Source organism: Neodiprion virginianus, chromosome 7, assembly GCF_021901495.1.
Source record: "Neodiprion virginianus isolate iyNeoVirg1 chromosome 7, iyNeoVirg1.1, whole genome shotgun sequence".
Classification (NCBI taxonomy): domain Eukaryota; kingdom Metazoa; phylum Arthropoda; class Insecta; order Hymenoptera; family Diprionidae; genus Neodiprion; species Neodiprion virginianus.
The window spans coordinates 15141779-15160764 of NC_060883.1; the positions used below are offsets into that span (position 1 = coordinate 15141779).

At 34.0% G+C, this 18986-nt stretch overlaps 1 protein-coding gene across 12 annotated transcripts in view; it reads left to right on the plus strand.

Annotated features, from left to right (window-relative positions):
• The window catches only part of LOC124308360 (zinc finger protein OZF-like), an 82869-nt gene extending 67647 nt beyond the window's left edge, over positions 1-15222 (plus strand). For 11 of the 12 annotated variants that reach the window (XM_046771001.1, XM_046770999.1, XM_046771002.1 and 8 more), the window contains 4 exons: positions 3141-3299; positions 5398-5701; positions 8186-8445; positions 8563-15222. In XM_046771001.1, the coding sequence (XP_046626957.1) occupies positions 3141-3299; positions 5398-5701; positions 8186-8445; positions 8563-8660 (821 nt within the window). In that variant the 3' untranslated portion in view covers positions 8661-15222. The remainder of the gene's footprint in view (positions 1-3140; positions 3300-5397; positions 5702-8185; positions 8446-8562) is intronic. The other variant, XR_006908971.1, reaches the window with a different exon arrangement.
• Positions 15223-18986: the final 3764 nt, after the last annotated feature.

An 18986-nucleotide genomic window follows, 5' to 3' on the forward strand; every position in this document is an offset into this window, starting at 1 on the left:
TAAACCAAAACAAGTCAAGAGTTCAAGAATATAATATGGACTAAATTAAACATTTTCTATGAATGATGGTACGCTCGTTGAAATATCATTTTAACCACTTGACCGTCAAGGCGTCATAGCGGCATCAAGCGTGCCCCGTGCGTAACTGCCAAAAATCACGAAATGACGTTATAAAGTAATTCAATGTTTTTGGGTGTCTGAGATAAATATTTACTTTTGAAAACATGTGTTTTAAATATTCTTGAGGTCAAGAAATCCGATTATGCTCGTAAAAAGTTATATTTTACGCGCATTCATACAGTTTTGAGCCGTCAAAGTTGACGAATTTTTTATCACTTTCTCAAATTGCGGCATAGAACAAACTACCATTTTCTACTCTATTATTACTATTTTCTACTATTTTTTATCTAGTATTTTTCTTTCGAAAAACACTGAATAATGCTATTTTTGCGTCCAAATACGCAATTTCAAGAATTACCAAGTCAACGTGAGTAACCTTTAAAGGGCAGGCATTTTCCCTTGAAATTAGATATTTTTTAGACGTATTATTTATGTATATGAATAGTCAACACGTCCGGTGAAGTTTCCGAGTTATCTGCCCACTCCTAAAAGAGCCAGGCTGCCCTCTATGGGTTAATTATACAATGTAACTATAGCTTATACTATACATATAGAAAAATGACTCGGTAATTCGTGAAATTAGGTATTTGGGCTAAAAGATTTTATTATTCAATGTTTTTCAGTAAAAAAATTTTTGCCGACGAAAGAAGATGACAGTTTCTTCTATGACGCCATTTGAAAAAATTATCCAATATTCGTCAACTTCGAGGACTGAAAACTGTATGAATGCGTGGAAGATATAACTTTTTATTGGCATAATCGGATTTCTTGACCTCAAAAATATTTAAAACGCATCATTTCAAAAGTAAATATTCATCTGAGACACCCAAAACATTGAATTACTTCATCACGCCTTGGCTGTTAAGTGGTCAATATTGACGTCTTTTTCTGAGCTTTGTATCAAGTTATCTGAAGTTTTTTCTTTATGCTGTATTAGTAGTGTGGAAAGTAGGTGATTTCGATGAGTTTGAAGTTTACAACGTGAGCCACAGAGGCGAATACTGCTACTAATGTGAATGCAGTATCAGCCAAAGACTGTGTTGGAATAAATATATTTTTCTAAATAAGGCAAAGTTAAAATAGAACCCCCTTTGATTCTCACAAATTACAGCGCTAACTTGAATTTAACAGTCGTCTGCTGGGCTACGTCTAAACAGAATTATACGATTATTGTTGATATGATTTCTTATCGAATACTGACACTATCGTAAAGAAGACAAAAATAAAATTTCAATGCACTTCAATAAAATTTGTTTGGTTAGTCTATTTGCCTTCTTCAGTTTCCATCTCGTGTGATTGAATATTCCGACTATACCGAATTTTTTAAATATTGAAATATATTCAGTTAACGATCAAATTAACGGGTTGACAAATTAATATGTACTAGATGAACGAATGTTAAATTTTGTATGGTGGCTGACCTTTGTCTAGATGTTATGTAATCTTATGTAGCTTTGAATTATGTAAATGTGCCCCTTTCCAATTATTATTATTTATTTTTTTTCAATCTGGTGACGATTGACTGACTTTCTGCTTGGAATAACACGCACTACTCCTTGATATTGATAAAAATCTGACTAATACACTAGTTGCGTAGCTCTGATGTTTTGGGTGAAATTCGGCAGAACTTGGATTGTCGAGAACAATATTTCATATAAATAAATTAAAAATTTTAATTATCACCACAAAATCTACGATAATTATATTTTGACAATACAATAATTTAGATCCCAAACATTAGTTTCAAGTGGAAACGCGAATAATTTTCAATTACAATTCTGATCCAAGTTATAGCGAATTTCGCGGAGCCTGAGATGGCGTTTGCCTCGCAGGTGAGAAGTGCGCAACAAACGTATAACAATTTCTTTCTGTACCTCGAAATGGAGATTCTATATTTTATTTTTATGTAATCTCTTTGTAAATGATTGACTGAACCTCTATTGTCAAATGAGTCGGGATTACATTAGTGATTAGAACAGCAAATGCAACAGCAGACATTTGTATTACTTCAGTTTGACAAAGAATTTGTGGATCGGACTGAAATTCCATATATGTATGGTTTTTTTATGATTCATTATCATAGTATCCTGCCGCAGTGTATTCAACCTATAAATTTTGCATGCTCTGTTAGTAGTAATTGATATTTCCCTTTTCAATGTATGTCAACAACTCAGATTGTTGTCAATATTGTCGCTATCTCTCACATTCATATTTTTTTACTTTTTCTTTTTATTAATTTACTTTTTATTAGTAGAACTGCCAGCATCTAAAATTAAGGATGTTAAAAGAGAACAAAATCTCCCCTAAGGGACAGTTTTATAAACTTGTTTGATGCGTGCAGCCTGATCATTTTCAATGTTATTCAATCAGCAAAAGTAAATATAAATTTCACCAATGGTTTCTCGTAAACTTCCGGATGATTTTCATACTTTTAATGCAATATTTATTACAATTTACCATTAAGAGGTTTCCAATTGATGTTCTCGTGAATATTCTATGAATACTCATTTCTTAGCATATTCTCTGGTGGACTGTGCCAAACATTGCGCAGCAAGAAGAAAATCGAAAAACACGCATAATAGAAATTAGCGTCAAACTCATTGAAATTTTAGTTGATTGAAGGGAAATATAACAAACAATTTGGAATAAACGACTAGTTGATCGCTCGACCAGACTGGTTAAATTCACTGCTCATCGGAATATACTAACAGCAGGACGATGTGTCAGCTTTGTTTTTATGTATTAATTTTTTTACTCTATTTCATAACATCGTATTACGAAACCTCTTAAATTTTTGAGTAAATATATAGATTCCTAAGTTTCTAAAAAAAAAAAAAAAAGAAAAGAGACTTGTAAGTTTTCAAAGTAGGTTGAGAAAAGAATTCATTTGGTGAAGTAGTTTTATCGTCATGATAAATCACAAATGTCGTTTTCGACATGTCACAAGTCAGCTTCAAGCGCACCATTTGTAGAACTGGCCCTTGCGGAATGCTGATGCAATTCTTGCCTTTATATTTCAGGTGGAAAGCAAAACAGTCAGAACCAGCCTGAAAAACCTTTCCATTGTAACGTTTGCGACGGAACGTTTTCCCGATATTCGTCTCTGTGGTCCCATAAGCGACTTCATTCTGGCGATAAACCATTTAAATGTGAAGTCTGTGGTTTAGCATTTGCAAAAGGTAAGGAAATTCGCAATAAATACAATATTGTTTCCAAAAATTAGACTTTTCTGATACACGTGCTTTAATTGTTCCTTTGCTCAATATCAAAATTACTCTAAAAATTTTTCATTAGTTATGTCTGGAATCCCAATTATTGATTTTCCTCTGTGAAGGTGGTAACTTTAAGTGTTTTGGGAAATTTTTCTATGGCAACCCAGCATCGGATGTTCATTAAATTTCATCAATATTATATCGAATATGCTTATAACAATTTCGTGAAGAATTGACAAAGGTAATTTGCCTATAAATTGCATGTATCATATATTGTTAGCAACAGATTTCTTCTGTATGAGTTACAGAGGTTATGTCAAAATACACCTTGATATTTGATGTTTGTCGGAAATCAAAATTTAGTGACACATATAATATATTTCATAAAAGCTGTGTGAAAAATTCGTGCGGTAGCGAGCAATCACTCCAGATTGTTGCTTGTTGCCTATTCCCTGCCAGTTTATTCATTATTTTACTTACATCTTTCATAAATTAACCATTTACTGTTCCCATTTTCTTATCCTTATCTATAAGTCGTGACTACTATTACTTTCCACAATAAATACTGACAGTGAAAATCAATCAGTACATGTTTAATTACGATTGAACCATTTTGTTTAACTACTTGTTCAGTTACTTTGAAATAAAATTGATATCAATTATTAATAATTTATATTCTGAATAGATTACTGGCGTATGTATATGTTGAAACACTGTATGAAAAAAACTGCCCCATGTTGAGAATGAAGTAAGCAATGGATAAATGTTAAAATATCGACAGTAATTCGACAGTCCTCATGTCCTATGAAGTTTTGTCAAAATTGTTGATTGTAGTAGCTCTAAGTTCGTAATTAAATTACGTGATGAATTTAGGGCCGGGGCAACTCGAACCAGTTTGTTACTATTTGTTACAGTACGGGAGAGGGTATTTTTAATTTTTGTACTTAATTTATCAAAATACCAATAAAGTGGCGCTCCAGAGTTTGCCTGTAGCAAACCAGTTAACATCTTGAGAGTAGCAGTATATAGAAGTTGGCTTAAATATGACCAAAAATTTACAGTAATTGAAAAATTACGTACAGTGTAGGGGGTTGAGGGAGTTTAATATTTTGTTACGGATTGTTACACGAGGGGGGTAGGAGTAAAAACGTGATCCTAAATGCGTTACATGATTGAAATACAATCCCTAGCAAAAACATAACTCAGTTTCACGTTGGACTTGATTGTGAATTGAATTTACCTTGTTTATATTGATTTATTTCATCTTGGCTCAGAATTTTCTATATAACCTTGCACATGTTTTCAAGTGAGTCTGTCTCAGTACGTAAGTACCTAAGAAAATACTTGAATTCCAAATTCAGTGATTCAACTTTTGAATTAAATCTAATATCAAACCTAGATTACACAGTACAGAAAATTTGTAAATGAACCAATGATCACCTATCACATCCTAACTATATCAAAAAGTGCAATTTTTGGGAAATAAGGGCTGCAATATTGAGTGCCTATTATTAGGATATTGATCATATATTTTATCTGTACCTGCATGCACATACATCGTTCACTTCGTAGAGGTTAAGTGTGAAACTATCAAGCTTTCTGAATTGGGAACTGACTTTGCTGGTGACATCTGGTGGCTTAAAAAGAAACCAGTTTTAGTGTGCACTTAAAGAGTGATTAAAGTGTGAGATTCATTTAAATACAGTAAAAAGCCAAATAATTTTTTTTTACTACTATGCAAGCTGAACATATGAGCACTGATTGTAAAGAAACTGATGAACTTTTCCTTGCATACAATAGTCAGCCATGTTTTTTGCAGCCGCGCCCTTATGTCAGTTCCCAATAGTTCTGTTCTTGAAAAAATATCTGGGGAGAGTGAAAAATTGTTTTTCTAAAATCATCTTATAATCCCATTGTACAAGAAAACCATTACTTTGGTAAATTTCAATGTTATTAATTTATTAAATACTGCCCATATTATTCAATAAATAACCCTGTACCTGAAACCCCCTAAAACCTAAAAAAAAATCACATTTATGTCAAGTATGTATTTCGTTTGCTTCAGCGGCGTACCTGAAAAATCATGGTCGTGTTCATACCGGAGAAAAACCATTCAAGTGTAGTGTTTGTGGAATGCAATTTTCACAAAGTCCACATTTAAAAAATCACGAACGAATTCATTCCGGTGAACGCCCTTATCAGTGTGAAGTTTGTGAAAAAACATTCGCTAGACATTCAACGCTTTGGAATCACAGGAGGATTCATACTGGTGAAAAACCGTATCGATGCAATATTTGTGGTTCGGCATTCAACCAGGCTACTCACCTCAAAAACCACGCTAAAGTTCATACTGGTGAAAAACCACATAGGTAAGACTACAATAAAGGATTCAAATTACTTTAGAATAAATTGTGTATACATGCTGCATGAAGATCTGGTGAAGCAATCCTTGAACACTTACATTGGAGACCAATTCCCAGCAAGTAACTCAACACACAGTTTTATTGCCACGTTCAATTACATTAACAACCATTTCATTTGTTATAGTTACTAGTAATTTCTAGTAAATGGGTATTGTAACAACAGTTTAAATGTTGTTGGAGTTACAAAAAAAGGAGATACAGATAACCACTTGGTGTAATTTCAGTTTTTAATAGGACATTTTCTGGTTGTTGCAATGTTGGATTCATTTGTTGAATTCACTACAGTTTTTCAGGTAAATAAGTCGTTAACGTCACTTTCTTGTCGCACCAAGATCAAATTATCGCAATAGTTACAAGAAAACATAGTATGCGTGACGATAATATAAAAGAACTGTCAACGCATACTACATTTTCTGTTTACAGCTGCAAAATTTTTTTTTATTGCGTACCCAGATCTACAGCTTTCCGTTAAGATATAAATTGAAAATAGTTACAGCCTATACCATAACCACACTAGCAATTTCTCTTGGTGTATATGTGTGACCGTTTTCGGCATGTCAATGTAGAGTAGAGAAATTCATAGGGTTATCGCAATGTTTGAGATAGCCCAAAAGAATGAAAAGTCTGCTACACTCCGCCTTGAGTAACAGGGGCCCGCTTCATCGGAGCCACGCGGTATTGGGATTGAAAATAGGGACCCTCAAATAATGGACAAATAATACCCCTGCTGGATGTAGAATGGTTGGTTATTCGCCATATGTGGGATACTCCTGGGATATTCCTAAGACCTCAATTAGTCAGATAAGCACAGCCTTCGCACTAGAAAAAGATGAGCAGTCTACTTCCACTCCCATTAACAGCAAATTCTCCTAAACATTCCCTATGACTGACCAATCCCTTATTAAAAGGGCACCAACCACAAAGAGTGACCTGATCACTAATGATTGAAGTTTGAACTGGCTAAAGCTGTGTACCAACTAACTGGTTTTGGACCTGGTTCGTTTAGGTTTTGATATTCATGCAATGTGATAAAACTAATCACTTTTGGTCTGAAATTTCATAGCGATGGTAAATCACATTTACTACTTTTTAGGAGTTGGAGAGTGGTGGACCTTCCATAGAAATAGTGTATCACGATTATTACGAAATGTCAGAATATAACTGATTGGCTTTTTCAAATTACACAAATAATAAAGCAGAAAAAACGTTACAGCTCTTAGATTTTCAGTAGTGATTGCATGCAATTTTCTATGTCTTGAGGGGATAGCGAAATGCCGATCGAGCGAGTAAATCATATTTTACACTTTTCCTCTCCAAAGGAATAAAAACGTTTCAAACTTCAGGAAATAATAATATTTGCAATTATGCTAATGTTGTTTGGCTTATTTTGTATACTGTAGAAATCTCCAGATATCTCCTGAAAAAATTTTTACAAATAGATAGGTAGGTAGTTTTTCCTATAACGGAGAGAAGTAGATTTATGTAATCATAAGTACAGTACAATCGATGTTCATTAACAATTATATATCTCCTGCAGAATTAGCCCACAAACATTAAAATCTCATCAAAACACCAGAATTGAATCACATTTAACGTTCCTATTATGAAACTGCTCTGAAATGAATTGGCTATCTCAGCGTGTGTTGTTTAAACTTGAGTTTGGTTACATTTTTAAACTTTATTTCGAGATATCTTACCCCATAGTAAAATCAATTCGATAACGACCGTATTCAGGCGCACTCTACTGAACATCGTCTGCCTTGAAGTAAAGTTGAAGTTCATGCTCATATAATGTAATTATTTATTTTCAGAAGAACTTTTCAATTCACAATTTTAGGATTGTTTGCAACACAGTATACTGCAATAGAGCAAACAATAACCTCTGTTGTGCACTCGGGGTGTTAGACACCCCATGCATATTTTCAAACGAGATTTTCGAATACATCATATAACGAATACAAGTATTCGAAAATTCGAAAATACGCTAGCGTGTTCAACATCCCAGGTGCACAACAAAGGTAATGTTGTGAATTGAGACAATTTTTTCAAATATGTTAATTTTCAAAAAGGCTTATGAAACTAAGCGAGCCTTGTTCAAAAAACTTCAAACAGTACCCAGTAATTTTTTTGAATTAAAATATTCAATCGTGTACCAGTGAGAGACATTTCAAGTTGCTGGAGTGTCTGACACCGTGTGTGCATAATACATAATTTTTCTAAGGTGTGCACAACAAAGGTCAACATTACTAATTGTGGGGATAACCATCTTAGAAATCTTATGAAATTCTGTTAAATCCTATGAAATCTGGTGCATACAAAACTGATGCACTGTTAATCCTTCGTTATTAGGTTTAACCTCGTCTTCTGCATTAATAGAGCTCCATGTAGCAAATAAAAGTTGAATACATATATTTTCTTTCCAATCAACAGGTGTGACATTTGTGAGATTGGTTTCTCAGATCGTTTTGCTCTGAAACGTCATCGTGCGATTCATGAAAAATACGGTCAAACAGCAAGGAATCAGAACAGTAACAGTGCAAACAGTGCGCAGCAAGCCAACACAAGCAATCAGCAACAACAGCAACAAGCTCAGCAACAAGGTCAACAATCCCAACAAGTTGTAGTTGTTAATTCAGCAACGCCGGTGACTGTTAGTCAAGGTCAAGGGCAAGGTCAAAGTCAAAGCCAAGGTCAGGCTGTTATGCTCGATGAGGTTTACAAATGTTAGATGACCTTCCCAGAGCCAAAATGATATGAATAATAAGTTTGAATTCTAAAGTGAAGTATTCTCAATTATTCTCTTCCAGTGATGAATACAGAAGACGAGATGGTAGATATTGGTCTACAGACGGCTGAATTGTGTGACACAATTTTGAAAACAGAAGACTTTGATGGTCTTGAATAATGAATAATTACTGATTAATTATTAGCAGTGAAAATGTAAAAGTCAGAGAATACGTATAGAAGATCGATTTACTTTCAACTATCAAATCATGAACATTTCGATCTTCTATCCATTATTCAAAGCAATGAATGATAAATTGGTCTTGTCATGGTAAGTCGAATATTTTTCAATGTATATAAAATTAACGCCTTTTTAGTGTCTCGGAGTAGGGAAATAACTTTTTTGACAATGTAAACACTTTCTTTCTTTCTTCGAACGTTCTTGACGCAGTTAGCGCTTTTTCTTAATTATCATTTTTATATAAAATAATTCGCAAAACTGATAGTTCTAACAAACTTTGTCATTGGCATAGATTGTCATGTAATCATATTGAGTAGGTCAAATGTCATCCACGGGGCTTCCACTGATGTATTTGATGAAAAACTAATTTTAACTGTTATAGATAATATTTATAAGAACAGTATTTGTAAGATTTACACCTAAAATAAGTTCGGATCAATTATTTTTCAACCATTTCCCTGCTGTTCAAACAACGTAAAGATAACATAATTCCTGTAATTTCTCTAAACATATGTTTGTACACAATTGCACCTTACAACGTTAATTAATATGAAAAAAGACTGCACGTTGAAGGAATATTAAAAATTCATAACAGAAGTAATAAATCTACGTTACGTCATTACACAGTTTCTTCCAAATAAAATTCACCCACGTGATATACAATTGAAGCAAGTTTTTCATTAATTTTACAGAATTGTGTCTGTCATAAACTTCGTTTTATTTATTAAATTTTTTTCTTGCATTTGTATTTCGTGTCTCCAATTGTAAATTATATTCTTTTTTGTAACAATTGAAAGGTACTGGAGCTATAAACGTGAACGATTTGTACTGTCATTTTTCATGCCATATTATTTTTGTGACACATGTGCATAAAATAAAGATTTCTTGACAAGTGTAAAGTGCCACACAAGCCGAAGGTGAATACGAACTCATACGGGTCAAGAAGTCCCTGTATGCGCACATGTCACAAATCCTATTTTCTATGCTACCTCCTGTAAAAAACTACAACGTAGTCAAGTTGTTGCCTGCGGCAGCGCAGCAAACATTTTTAAACCTTCAATGCTCTTACTTTTGATATTTGTTAATTTGCAGTTACATAACAATTTAATTCGAGTAATGTAAAACAAATACAATAGCAAAAAGACCCAATTGAAGATCCACGTACATACAATATGACAGTCAGAAGTTGTTCTATAATCAAATCATGTACATTTTATCTTTTTTCAGAATGAAATAAAATATTAATTCTACATATATTATTTCATGGAAGTTACAAACTGAATTTGAGTTCTCTACGGAAGGATATTAAAAATTTGCTCACCATCTTCCCACAATTAAAAATTTTACAGACACTAAGAACAGGCTAAATTGATCTCAGTTTCCCGCATATCATCACATGTGAATCATGAAGCTGCGGATACTACTTACAGAAGATTGGATTTGTGCTCTTGAAAATTACAAACAAGGTTGAAATTTACTTGTGAATAATATAATTGAAAAATTTAAAAAGACTTTAGAAAGACTGTCACCAGTCATGGACATTTCAAAGCGGTTATTTTTCTTTTCTATTCAACCTAATCTATAGAAGATATAGAAAATTTTTTACTTTCAATTTCCTTCTGTATTTAAAAAAAAAACAGATAAAAAAAATAAATAAAAACGATTGATACCTACCAGACCTCCTAGACCCTCCATATGATATTAGTACAGCGATTACTGCTTTTATTACTGATGTATGAGAATCAAATTATGTCGCATTTTTATTTGTGGCGTGTCTAAGAGTTCAGTTTCCTTCCCAATAGTACGACTTATTTGAACATGCTGGAATTTGGATTTCGTAGGTTTGGTTACTCAATTTGTAGTAGAAATTGCATAGTTACACATCTTTGTGAAAAAGGTATCTCGTGTTCCTAAACCGTTGTTATAGTATCACCAGCAATATGTAAGAAAATGATCGATATTCACAAGTATAGCTTTGCCTTTGTATACCATTTTAATTGGAAAATTCTAAATATTAACTTATTGCAGTAAACAATAATACCAAATGTCAATTCATGATTCATGTCAGAAACATGCTGGTCTTTGATGATAGTAATTATATAGACACATATGATATGGAAATTTCTATACTCCACAGATATTCCAACTACTTGTACCAAGATCGACTGACATTTTACCACCAGAAATCGTCACTGACTTTGAAAATAGGGTAACGATGTGACTCAGTGGGGCTCCTTTGTTAAATAACCATCTAATGAAAATATTCTAGCAAATGGCAATTAATATCTACGTAATATGCAATGACGACACATTATCCTAAAAAAGATATGGGTGTATATATATATACACATACATACACACACATGTAAATTCATGAAAATTGCAATATCAATATTAGTTTATTAATAACAGACTTTCGTTGCTGTTTAAAAAAATCTAGAATAATTGGGCTCTGACATATGGATTACAATAGAATATAGTTTGTAATAATAGTTTGATAAGTTAGCCTTATATTGATTTTTATATTCACAATTGTTATAGTTATGGCAGTGTACTATGACTTGACTCACAAACATTCACTATACGATTGTCAGAATTTTAGAATTAAAGATGATCAATCACCACATGCGATGATGTCAAGTAGCTTTAATATCACTATCCGAATGAATATATAGTTAAATGTACAGTCAAAACATCGAAAAAGTAAGATAATTTCTTAGTTTGTACAAGTATAACTACATCTATGACGAATTTATAAAACGTCGGAGTATGTATCCAATACCTATGATGATATTTTTTTTAGATTTTAACTGGTCGCCTCTAAAAATGTCAGCCAAAGTTTTCAAATTCCGACTTGATTTTTTTATTCAAATCAGATCAACAACATCTGTATTTCTCTTCATCATGTATAACTCAACACAAATGTTGATGATAAAATTTAATAGAAAGGACGGCTAATTTTGCATTGTGTTCATTCACACTAAAATATAAAAAAATAAATAAAAAAAACAGGTCGAAACTATCAATTCTGAAGTGAAGGTCTCAGTGTTTGAAATATGAATGCGGTTTTTTTTTATCTGCATGTTCGAAATGTTGATGAAAACCGTGGTTACTCGCTTAACATCGGTCTCTAATTTTTTTCTGTAGTTAGTCACAATGTTTTTTGGCTTAAGAACATAGGGTGAATGTGCTGATGGTCAGCTACTTCAAAAAGTAGACCCTGTGGATGGGCACTATTAAACGAATGGTTGGCCACAGCTATTTGATTACGGAAATTTATTACGTGTCAACTCATTGCAAAGGAATTACGTTATAAAAATACAAATCTAAACTAACAAAACAATGTACATGATTACGTAAAAAATGTATATTTACAAAACTACTCATAAAAGATGATAAGTATGGATCACAGACGTATATTACAGGACTGGCAACTCCCTATATCAGCCTTGTCATAATTGGTCCCCCTTATTGTCGGCTAGTTCCGCGTTGTATTGTCGTTTTGACTATGGTGCGCTGACAGTCAATTCGCATGGACGATAAACATAAACGTGCAAACAAACGAACAAACAGACTTCGAAGTACATTGGATCTTTCAAATACGATTAACAGCGTGTTTATTTTAGTTTTCATTTCAAGAAAATCGATTGTCGACACCTTATTAGTTAAAAAATTAATAAAGAAGGGCTAAATACTGTCAGCGCTATAACAGTAAAAGCCCGTACTAACAGACCATAAGTAGGCGCGATATTGCCGGGAGTTGTCAGTTCTCTACTAATATACGTCCGTGGTATGGATGAAGTGGATACATTTTTATGGTTACGGATAAGAAGTGTACACCTAATGGGAAACCACACTGCCAACTCTTGAAGCTTGATGGCAGCACCATCGTTGGTTCAAAATTCAAATTCAAGCATACAACATTACGTTAAAATTTATTTTCCTTTATAGAAGATCTTTTTTCTCCAATTGGAGAAAAGCACCATGGCAAATTAACCTGTTTAAATTCTTCGATCGTCCACACAAAATACTTTTTCATTTTGGAACACCGGAATTTCGCGGCAAAGTAGACCAATGATTGTGCGTCACCTGCAATCAGCTTGACAACTGTGTTCCCCCATTATAACAGAAGGTGAACTAAATGGATGATGATCGATTTCGCAGAAATCAGTTCTACAGGGTAAATGTTATACAGACTCGTTTCTACAGAAATTTTTCTACAGAATATTTTCCTACAGAATGGAATTCGAGATCCACATCAGAAATAATCCTACATGAATTATTCTACATGACAATTATTGTACAAAATTTTTTCTATAGAACAGTTTTATAGCTTCACACATCCAACACAATATCTGTTTGACACAACACACACACATAAATTCAACACAAATAATTTAAATCAAATTGAATCAAAATGTATAAAATCGATGATTGAATGTATGATTTTGACAATTCGATGATTACTTTGAATGTGTACTGTGTTAATCACAATTTGTAGAAAAATGTTGTGTAGAAAAATTTTCTGTAGAAAAATACTTTTGTAGAACAATTTCCCAGTAGAATAACTCATGCAGAATTATTTCTGATGTGAATCAAATTCCTTTCTGTGGAAAAATATTTTTGTCGAAACAAGTCTGTAGAACATTTGATCTGTAGAACTGATTTCTGTAGTATTGAACCACATTCAACTAAATAAGTGGGCAACCATTTCTAATCTAAAGGTGACTACTAGCACATTCGCCCTACATACAATTCTTTTCTATTTCGTATCTGCATTTTGCATGTGTTTTAACTTTAATTTAATGAGGTACAATAAGCTGATCTTATTCTATCAGCAAGATTTTACATTCTCTGTCAAGTATTTTACATACCCCATATACATATAATTATGAAGCTGAAGATAGCAGCCAAACGTATTAAACTATTTGGAAATAGAAATATGCAGTTCCGTTTTATCCTCATAATTCTATTAAAGTATTGGGGATTCAAGATATTTCATAAGATTTTGATTTTCTGTCTTAATCACGTTATTCGAATGAACATTAGAACGTTTGGCTGCTCATTCTGGCTGCTGGTTTCAATCTCGTTATATGTTTACGTGCAGAGGCAACTGTTATATCTGACAATGATTTGTAAATTAAATATTATAGTCAATTTAGGTGGTCATAATGCCTGTTGCAGTATTTTGGGTTAGAATAGTGGTTACCTAAACTTTGGTTTTTCTTAATGCTGTTACGCTTACATTGGCATACCGGACAACAAATTTTTCAACAACCTTCATTATTAGTTCAAGGTTTATTGAAGACAGAATCTTTACATTCCAGGTTGAGATGTATGCTTACAACTAAAAGGACTACATCTTTCGGTTTGATGGGCACAAATTTAATCTATCCATAGCTCCTCTAGTTTTTATTATAGTTTCACGGAATTTCGTGAATTTTAATAACTTGGGATTATGTAATTTTTAATAACATATAAAAATCATGCCACTTATGACACCTATAAAAATAACGTATCAGTTCTATTGGGTAACTTCCAGACCTGGTCCTTCGATTCTTAAGGAAGTCAAGTTTAAGTCCGCTGATTAACAAAACCTAATGCGTTGACTGAAGATATGTAAAAAAGTTCTGCCCTGGGCTAATATTGCTTCTGGTTGGGTGGGTTGAGGGGTAAATGTTGCTCTGCATGTACCGACCCGTCTTGTGGGATCCCAATGTTAAATCGAGAAGTCTCCTTAAATTTTCTCCCGGCTGTTCATCTCCCCAAATCATGTATTTAACCGTGAAGCAAAGTCTATAAGGTTAGCAGTCTGTATGCATCTTCAGTAAACGTTTGATGTGGTCATGTAATCATATAGGTATATAGCTCATGCTATAACTGTCGTGACTAACAATAAAGTCAAAACTTGTTTACTGATCTGTGAATCCCGGAAGAACATTAAGAATATCTATTTGCTGAACAATAAGGCTCCGTATTGCACAAGTTTCAGCATGTGGTTGAAAAATATAAAAATAAATTTTATCACCCTTGCTTAGACCACCGTGAAATCCGCTTATAACACAAAGCTTGAAAATTCATTTTCCAACTATTCCATTGAACCAGCTTGTTCTTTCGTAAGAGCCAATCCAACCTATTCAAGCATTAATACAATTCTTTATATGAGTATAATGTATGAGTATCTTATATTTTTGGCTCCGAAACGTGTATTAAGAATCAGTAATATTTTATCTAAATTCATTAAAAGCTAGAAAATATCGGAGGTTTATGCATCAAACAAGGGAATTATCACCAATTTTAACCAAAATAATCTGAGGTTGCAATTGTGATATCTCTATCTCTACAGTTCTGAACAGTGGTTGCGTATGTTAAGACTTCAGACTTTTTCTGAAGCTATGAATTTTCTTAACTGCACTATTTTTGTTATATACATACTCTCACGAAATTTGTCAAGTTTTTATGAAACGAAATTTCCATTGTCGGCTTACTCAAATTTTGATGTTATGATGGAAAAAAACGTGTGAAAATATCCATTTCATTTAAAAATTACTTGATCCGACCAGGTTGAAATAAAAATATGAACGTACACTTTATCTGCTCTATATGAGAAAATTCATGAGAGTATACTTCAAGTTGCAGTTAATTCTTTAAGTCTCGGTAGATTATGAAATCTTGTTAGTACTGCAACACGTTGAAATAAAATGCGTCCAAAATTCTGGAACAAAAATTCTAGAAAATACCAATATTTGTGTTCACTGGATCATCTTGAAAATACACCCAGGTACTGTATCGACAAACACGAGAATATTCGTGTTTATTAACAGTGCGCGTAAGTGGCTCTTTTGCACAAAGTACAGCGAGTTGATGGATTCTTGTGTTTCAATGGCCCTTGTATTCAGGCCCAGAGTAAAATACGGTATTGCGACTTGTACCAATATATTTCTCATATGTATATCGGCCAGAAAATGAACTTGTGTGAATTTTCATACACTTGCAATAAAAAATTCAACTATGTATATAATAATGCAGGCCACAGCTATTTAATTGACTGTATTTTGAAGGTAAACCTCCTGTATTTTTAATTCCCGAATTATTCTGAATGCAGGCTTACCCTGAAAGTGAATTAACTTCTGATTCTAGGATTTCATTCCAGGAATTATTATTTAAGTTTAGATGACAGTATAACCCAATGTATAAATCGAGTGCGAGGTTTTATAGATATATATGTTATGTACAAACCCCACAATCGTACAATGCGCGCATTGTAGGGATCTGTTTGTACAATCCTGCTTTATGCGGAGTTTGTACAAGTTATTCTGTACAGTGCGCGCAATGTACGTTTCGTGCCGTAACCTGCGCGCATTGTACGAGAGTTCGTTGAGGGACATCCTTCTCCTGGAGAAATTCGGCTGTAGCTGGGGCTATTTGATTCCTACTAAATAATCCAGATATAATTCCTCTCTGGGTTTCGATCTTATCAAATCCATCTTCAGTTACTTCCATGATGACCCCTGTATCATAATACTAGCTTTAATAATGATAATCATAGTCTCTCTATCTAATAAAAAAGTTCTGAACAAACGAAAAAGAAGTAGCAACAGGTGAAAAAGATTATAATGACAATAGTATAAAAAAGATTATAATAACAATAGTATACGCATGAAGTTGGCGGTGGAGTGAGATGCCGAAAACAAAACAAAAAGCATCTAGCAAACAAAACTTCCTTTGACAGCTGTCATCGGCTGTTTATGACAGTCTTTGACAAATATCTTTATAGATATCTGTTTCTGACACGCAAAAAATAAACATGCAAACGAGAATTATCAAGATGATTCCCGACGGGAATTATCTTTTTCGCGCGCTGGCGTATTTGTATACGGCACTCAAGATCGACACGCAGAGGTGAGACTGAATATCGTTTCAAATATATCATACTGGCAAACATGTCAGTAAAAGTAATGAAACAGAACTCGAGGAGAGTTATATCAGAGAAGAAATAGGTTTTTTCGGATCCTGTAAATCCTTGATCTGGTTAACCGCTAAGTAAGGGCCTTCCCAATTTCTTTGTAGTTTCGGACATTGTCCTTTCTGTCTTCGAAGTTGAAAGAGCCAGACAGAATTTCCGGGATTAAATTTTATATCCCTGACTCGAATATCATAACGAGTTTTTAATTTGTCTGAAGCCACAGAAATTCTACTTATAGCAAAGCTATCAATTTCTTCTACTATGGGGAAAATAATAACTATAGCAAAATAAGTCGCCAAATACAATTGGGGATGCATGGCATCGGGGATTTTGTACATGTGAGTGAATTCGTTTACGAAAACAATCTGAGCAGACCTGCATAGGGAGCCACTAGCAATTTCGGGTTGATCGGAAACAACCGATCAACAGTTGCAGACCTGTCATCAAATCAGCATAAATAAATTCACCTGTCTAACAGACACTGTACAAGGAAATAGTGAGGCGCGTAGCGCCGAGGTGGGGTTGGCGCGCGAAGCGCGCAGGGGCGCAGCCCCTAGTAAGAAAAAAATAAATAGAATCAGCAAGTTACCTATTAAATTCTTTGAATCGGCCTTGCTCTTGTCAACATCGGGGACCGGTAATAATACAAACATTCCCCTCTCCAACGGCTTGAATTTAGCATCACTAGCGAGTTTCATTCTTTTTGCTTGCTTTTCTAGGCCTTGAAATGCAACCTCATGACTTCGCTTAATACTCTCGTGAGTCTCGGTTATAGTTTTTTCTTTAGGAATTGAAGATAAACTGGAGGTGGAATTATTTAAAAGTTCTTTAATTTCTTCTTCCGTATTGAACAATGCTAACATTTCTTGTGACAATGCCGAGTCCTTCAACCCTAATTTCGCTTCTCGACCAAAGATCGCCCGGTAAGGTGACTGCTTGATTCCCGTATGGAAGCTATTGTTTTTCTGAAATTGAACGAAACGCAAGCCCTCACTCCATTTTGTCGTATTATTATGTCATCCACGCCCGCAGCATATCTTCCACATCTCGACTTGATCTCTCTACGCTTCCCTGGCTCTGGGAGTGGCGAGGTTTCCCATGGACAATTTTTAATCCAGGCCACAAGAGCGAGAGTTCATTTATGATCGAATTCACGAATTCACGTCCATTATCTGACTGAAGCACTGCAGGAGCACCGAATACACAAAACAAGTCAATCAAAACGTATGCCACTTCTGCAGCGGTCTTCGTTTTTAAAGGCCTGAGGAGTACAAATTTCGTCAAATGCTCTTGATAATTTAAAATAAACTTGTAGTCTTGATCTTTGCAAGATTGCATATCAATGAGATCCACTTGCGCCCGGGCACTTACTTCTTTAAATAATTATGGTTTCACTACGACACCCTTTTTCGGAAAAAATTTTACACATATATTTTCGTACGATAAAAATCTTTGAACTGTTTTGAAAAACTGCTTTAAGACATTCTTTGTGCATACTCTTTTATCACGGAAGGCTCATATTTATTTGGAAGATACATAAAAGAACACACATAGAACCACTATTGTCTGAAAATTTGTGAAAAGAATGTTCAATTAAAATTCTATTGGTATTAAAATAGTAATAAAAACTAAAATTTTATGAACCCATTCGACCTTGCACGCAAAATTCACTAACATGAAGAATTTATTTTTCGTGCGTCTTGAGTATCTGTGCGTCACGCATTTTTACTGTTATCAAAAACGGACCGTTGACAATCACAATCGCGACTAATTACAGGAATAAATTTTTTAGCGTTATTGTTGCATGGGCGAAGCAAAAATGTTTTCGGCTATACTGGTTGACATTGCCTACAGAATTCTACTGACTACAGCTTTATCAGGTAAGTAATGTGTAGACTTTGATAATAGGCAATATAAGTGATACACTTACACTTTGCAATTCATTAACAATACACTTCTTTTCGATAGCAGTGAATTTGGTGTGCTAGCTAGGTAGAATTTGTTCTTCATAAATTATTGAATCAACTTGACATTTGATGTCGCCATTTTAGAGCAACTTGTAGTTTTCAAAAAAGGGATTTCTCGATCGGTCAAGTCTGACTACAGCATGCCCTTGAAGATGTTTTCGTACATAGTATAACACAGTCTGGTTATTGGATGCACGCTTCCGTCCCTCATCCAGTTATGCGAAAGTGACGGATAATCGTGCTTCGACACCTTATTCAATACGAGCACTCTGAACAGCCATGTTGTAATAAGGCTCTACGATGGCATGGTATTTACACTCTTATAAATGTCAT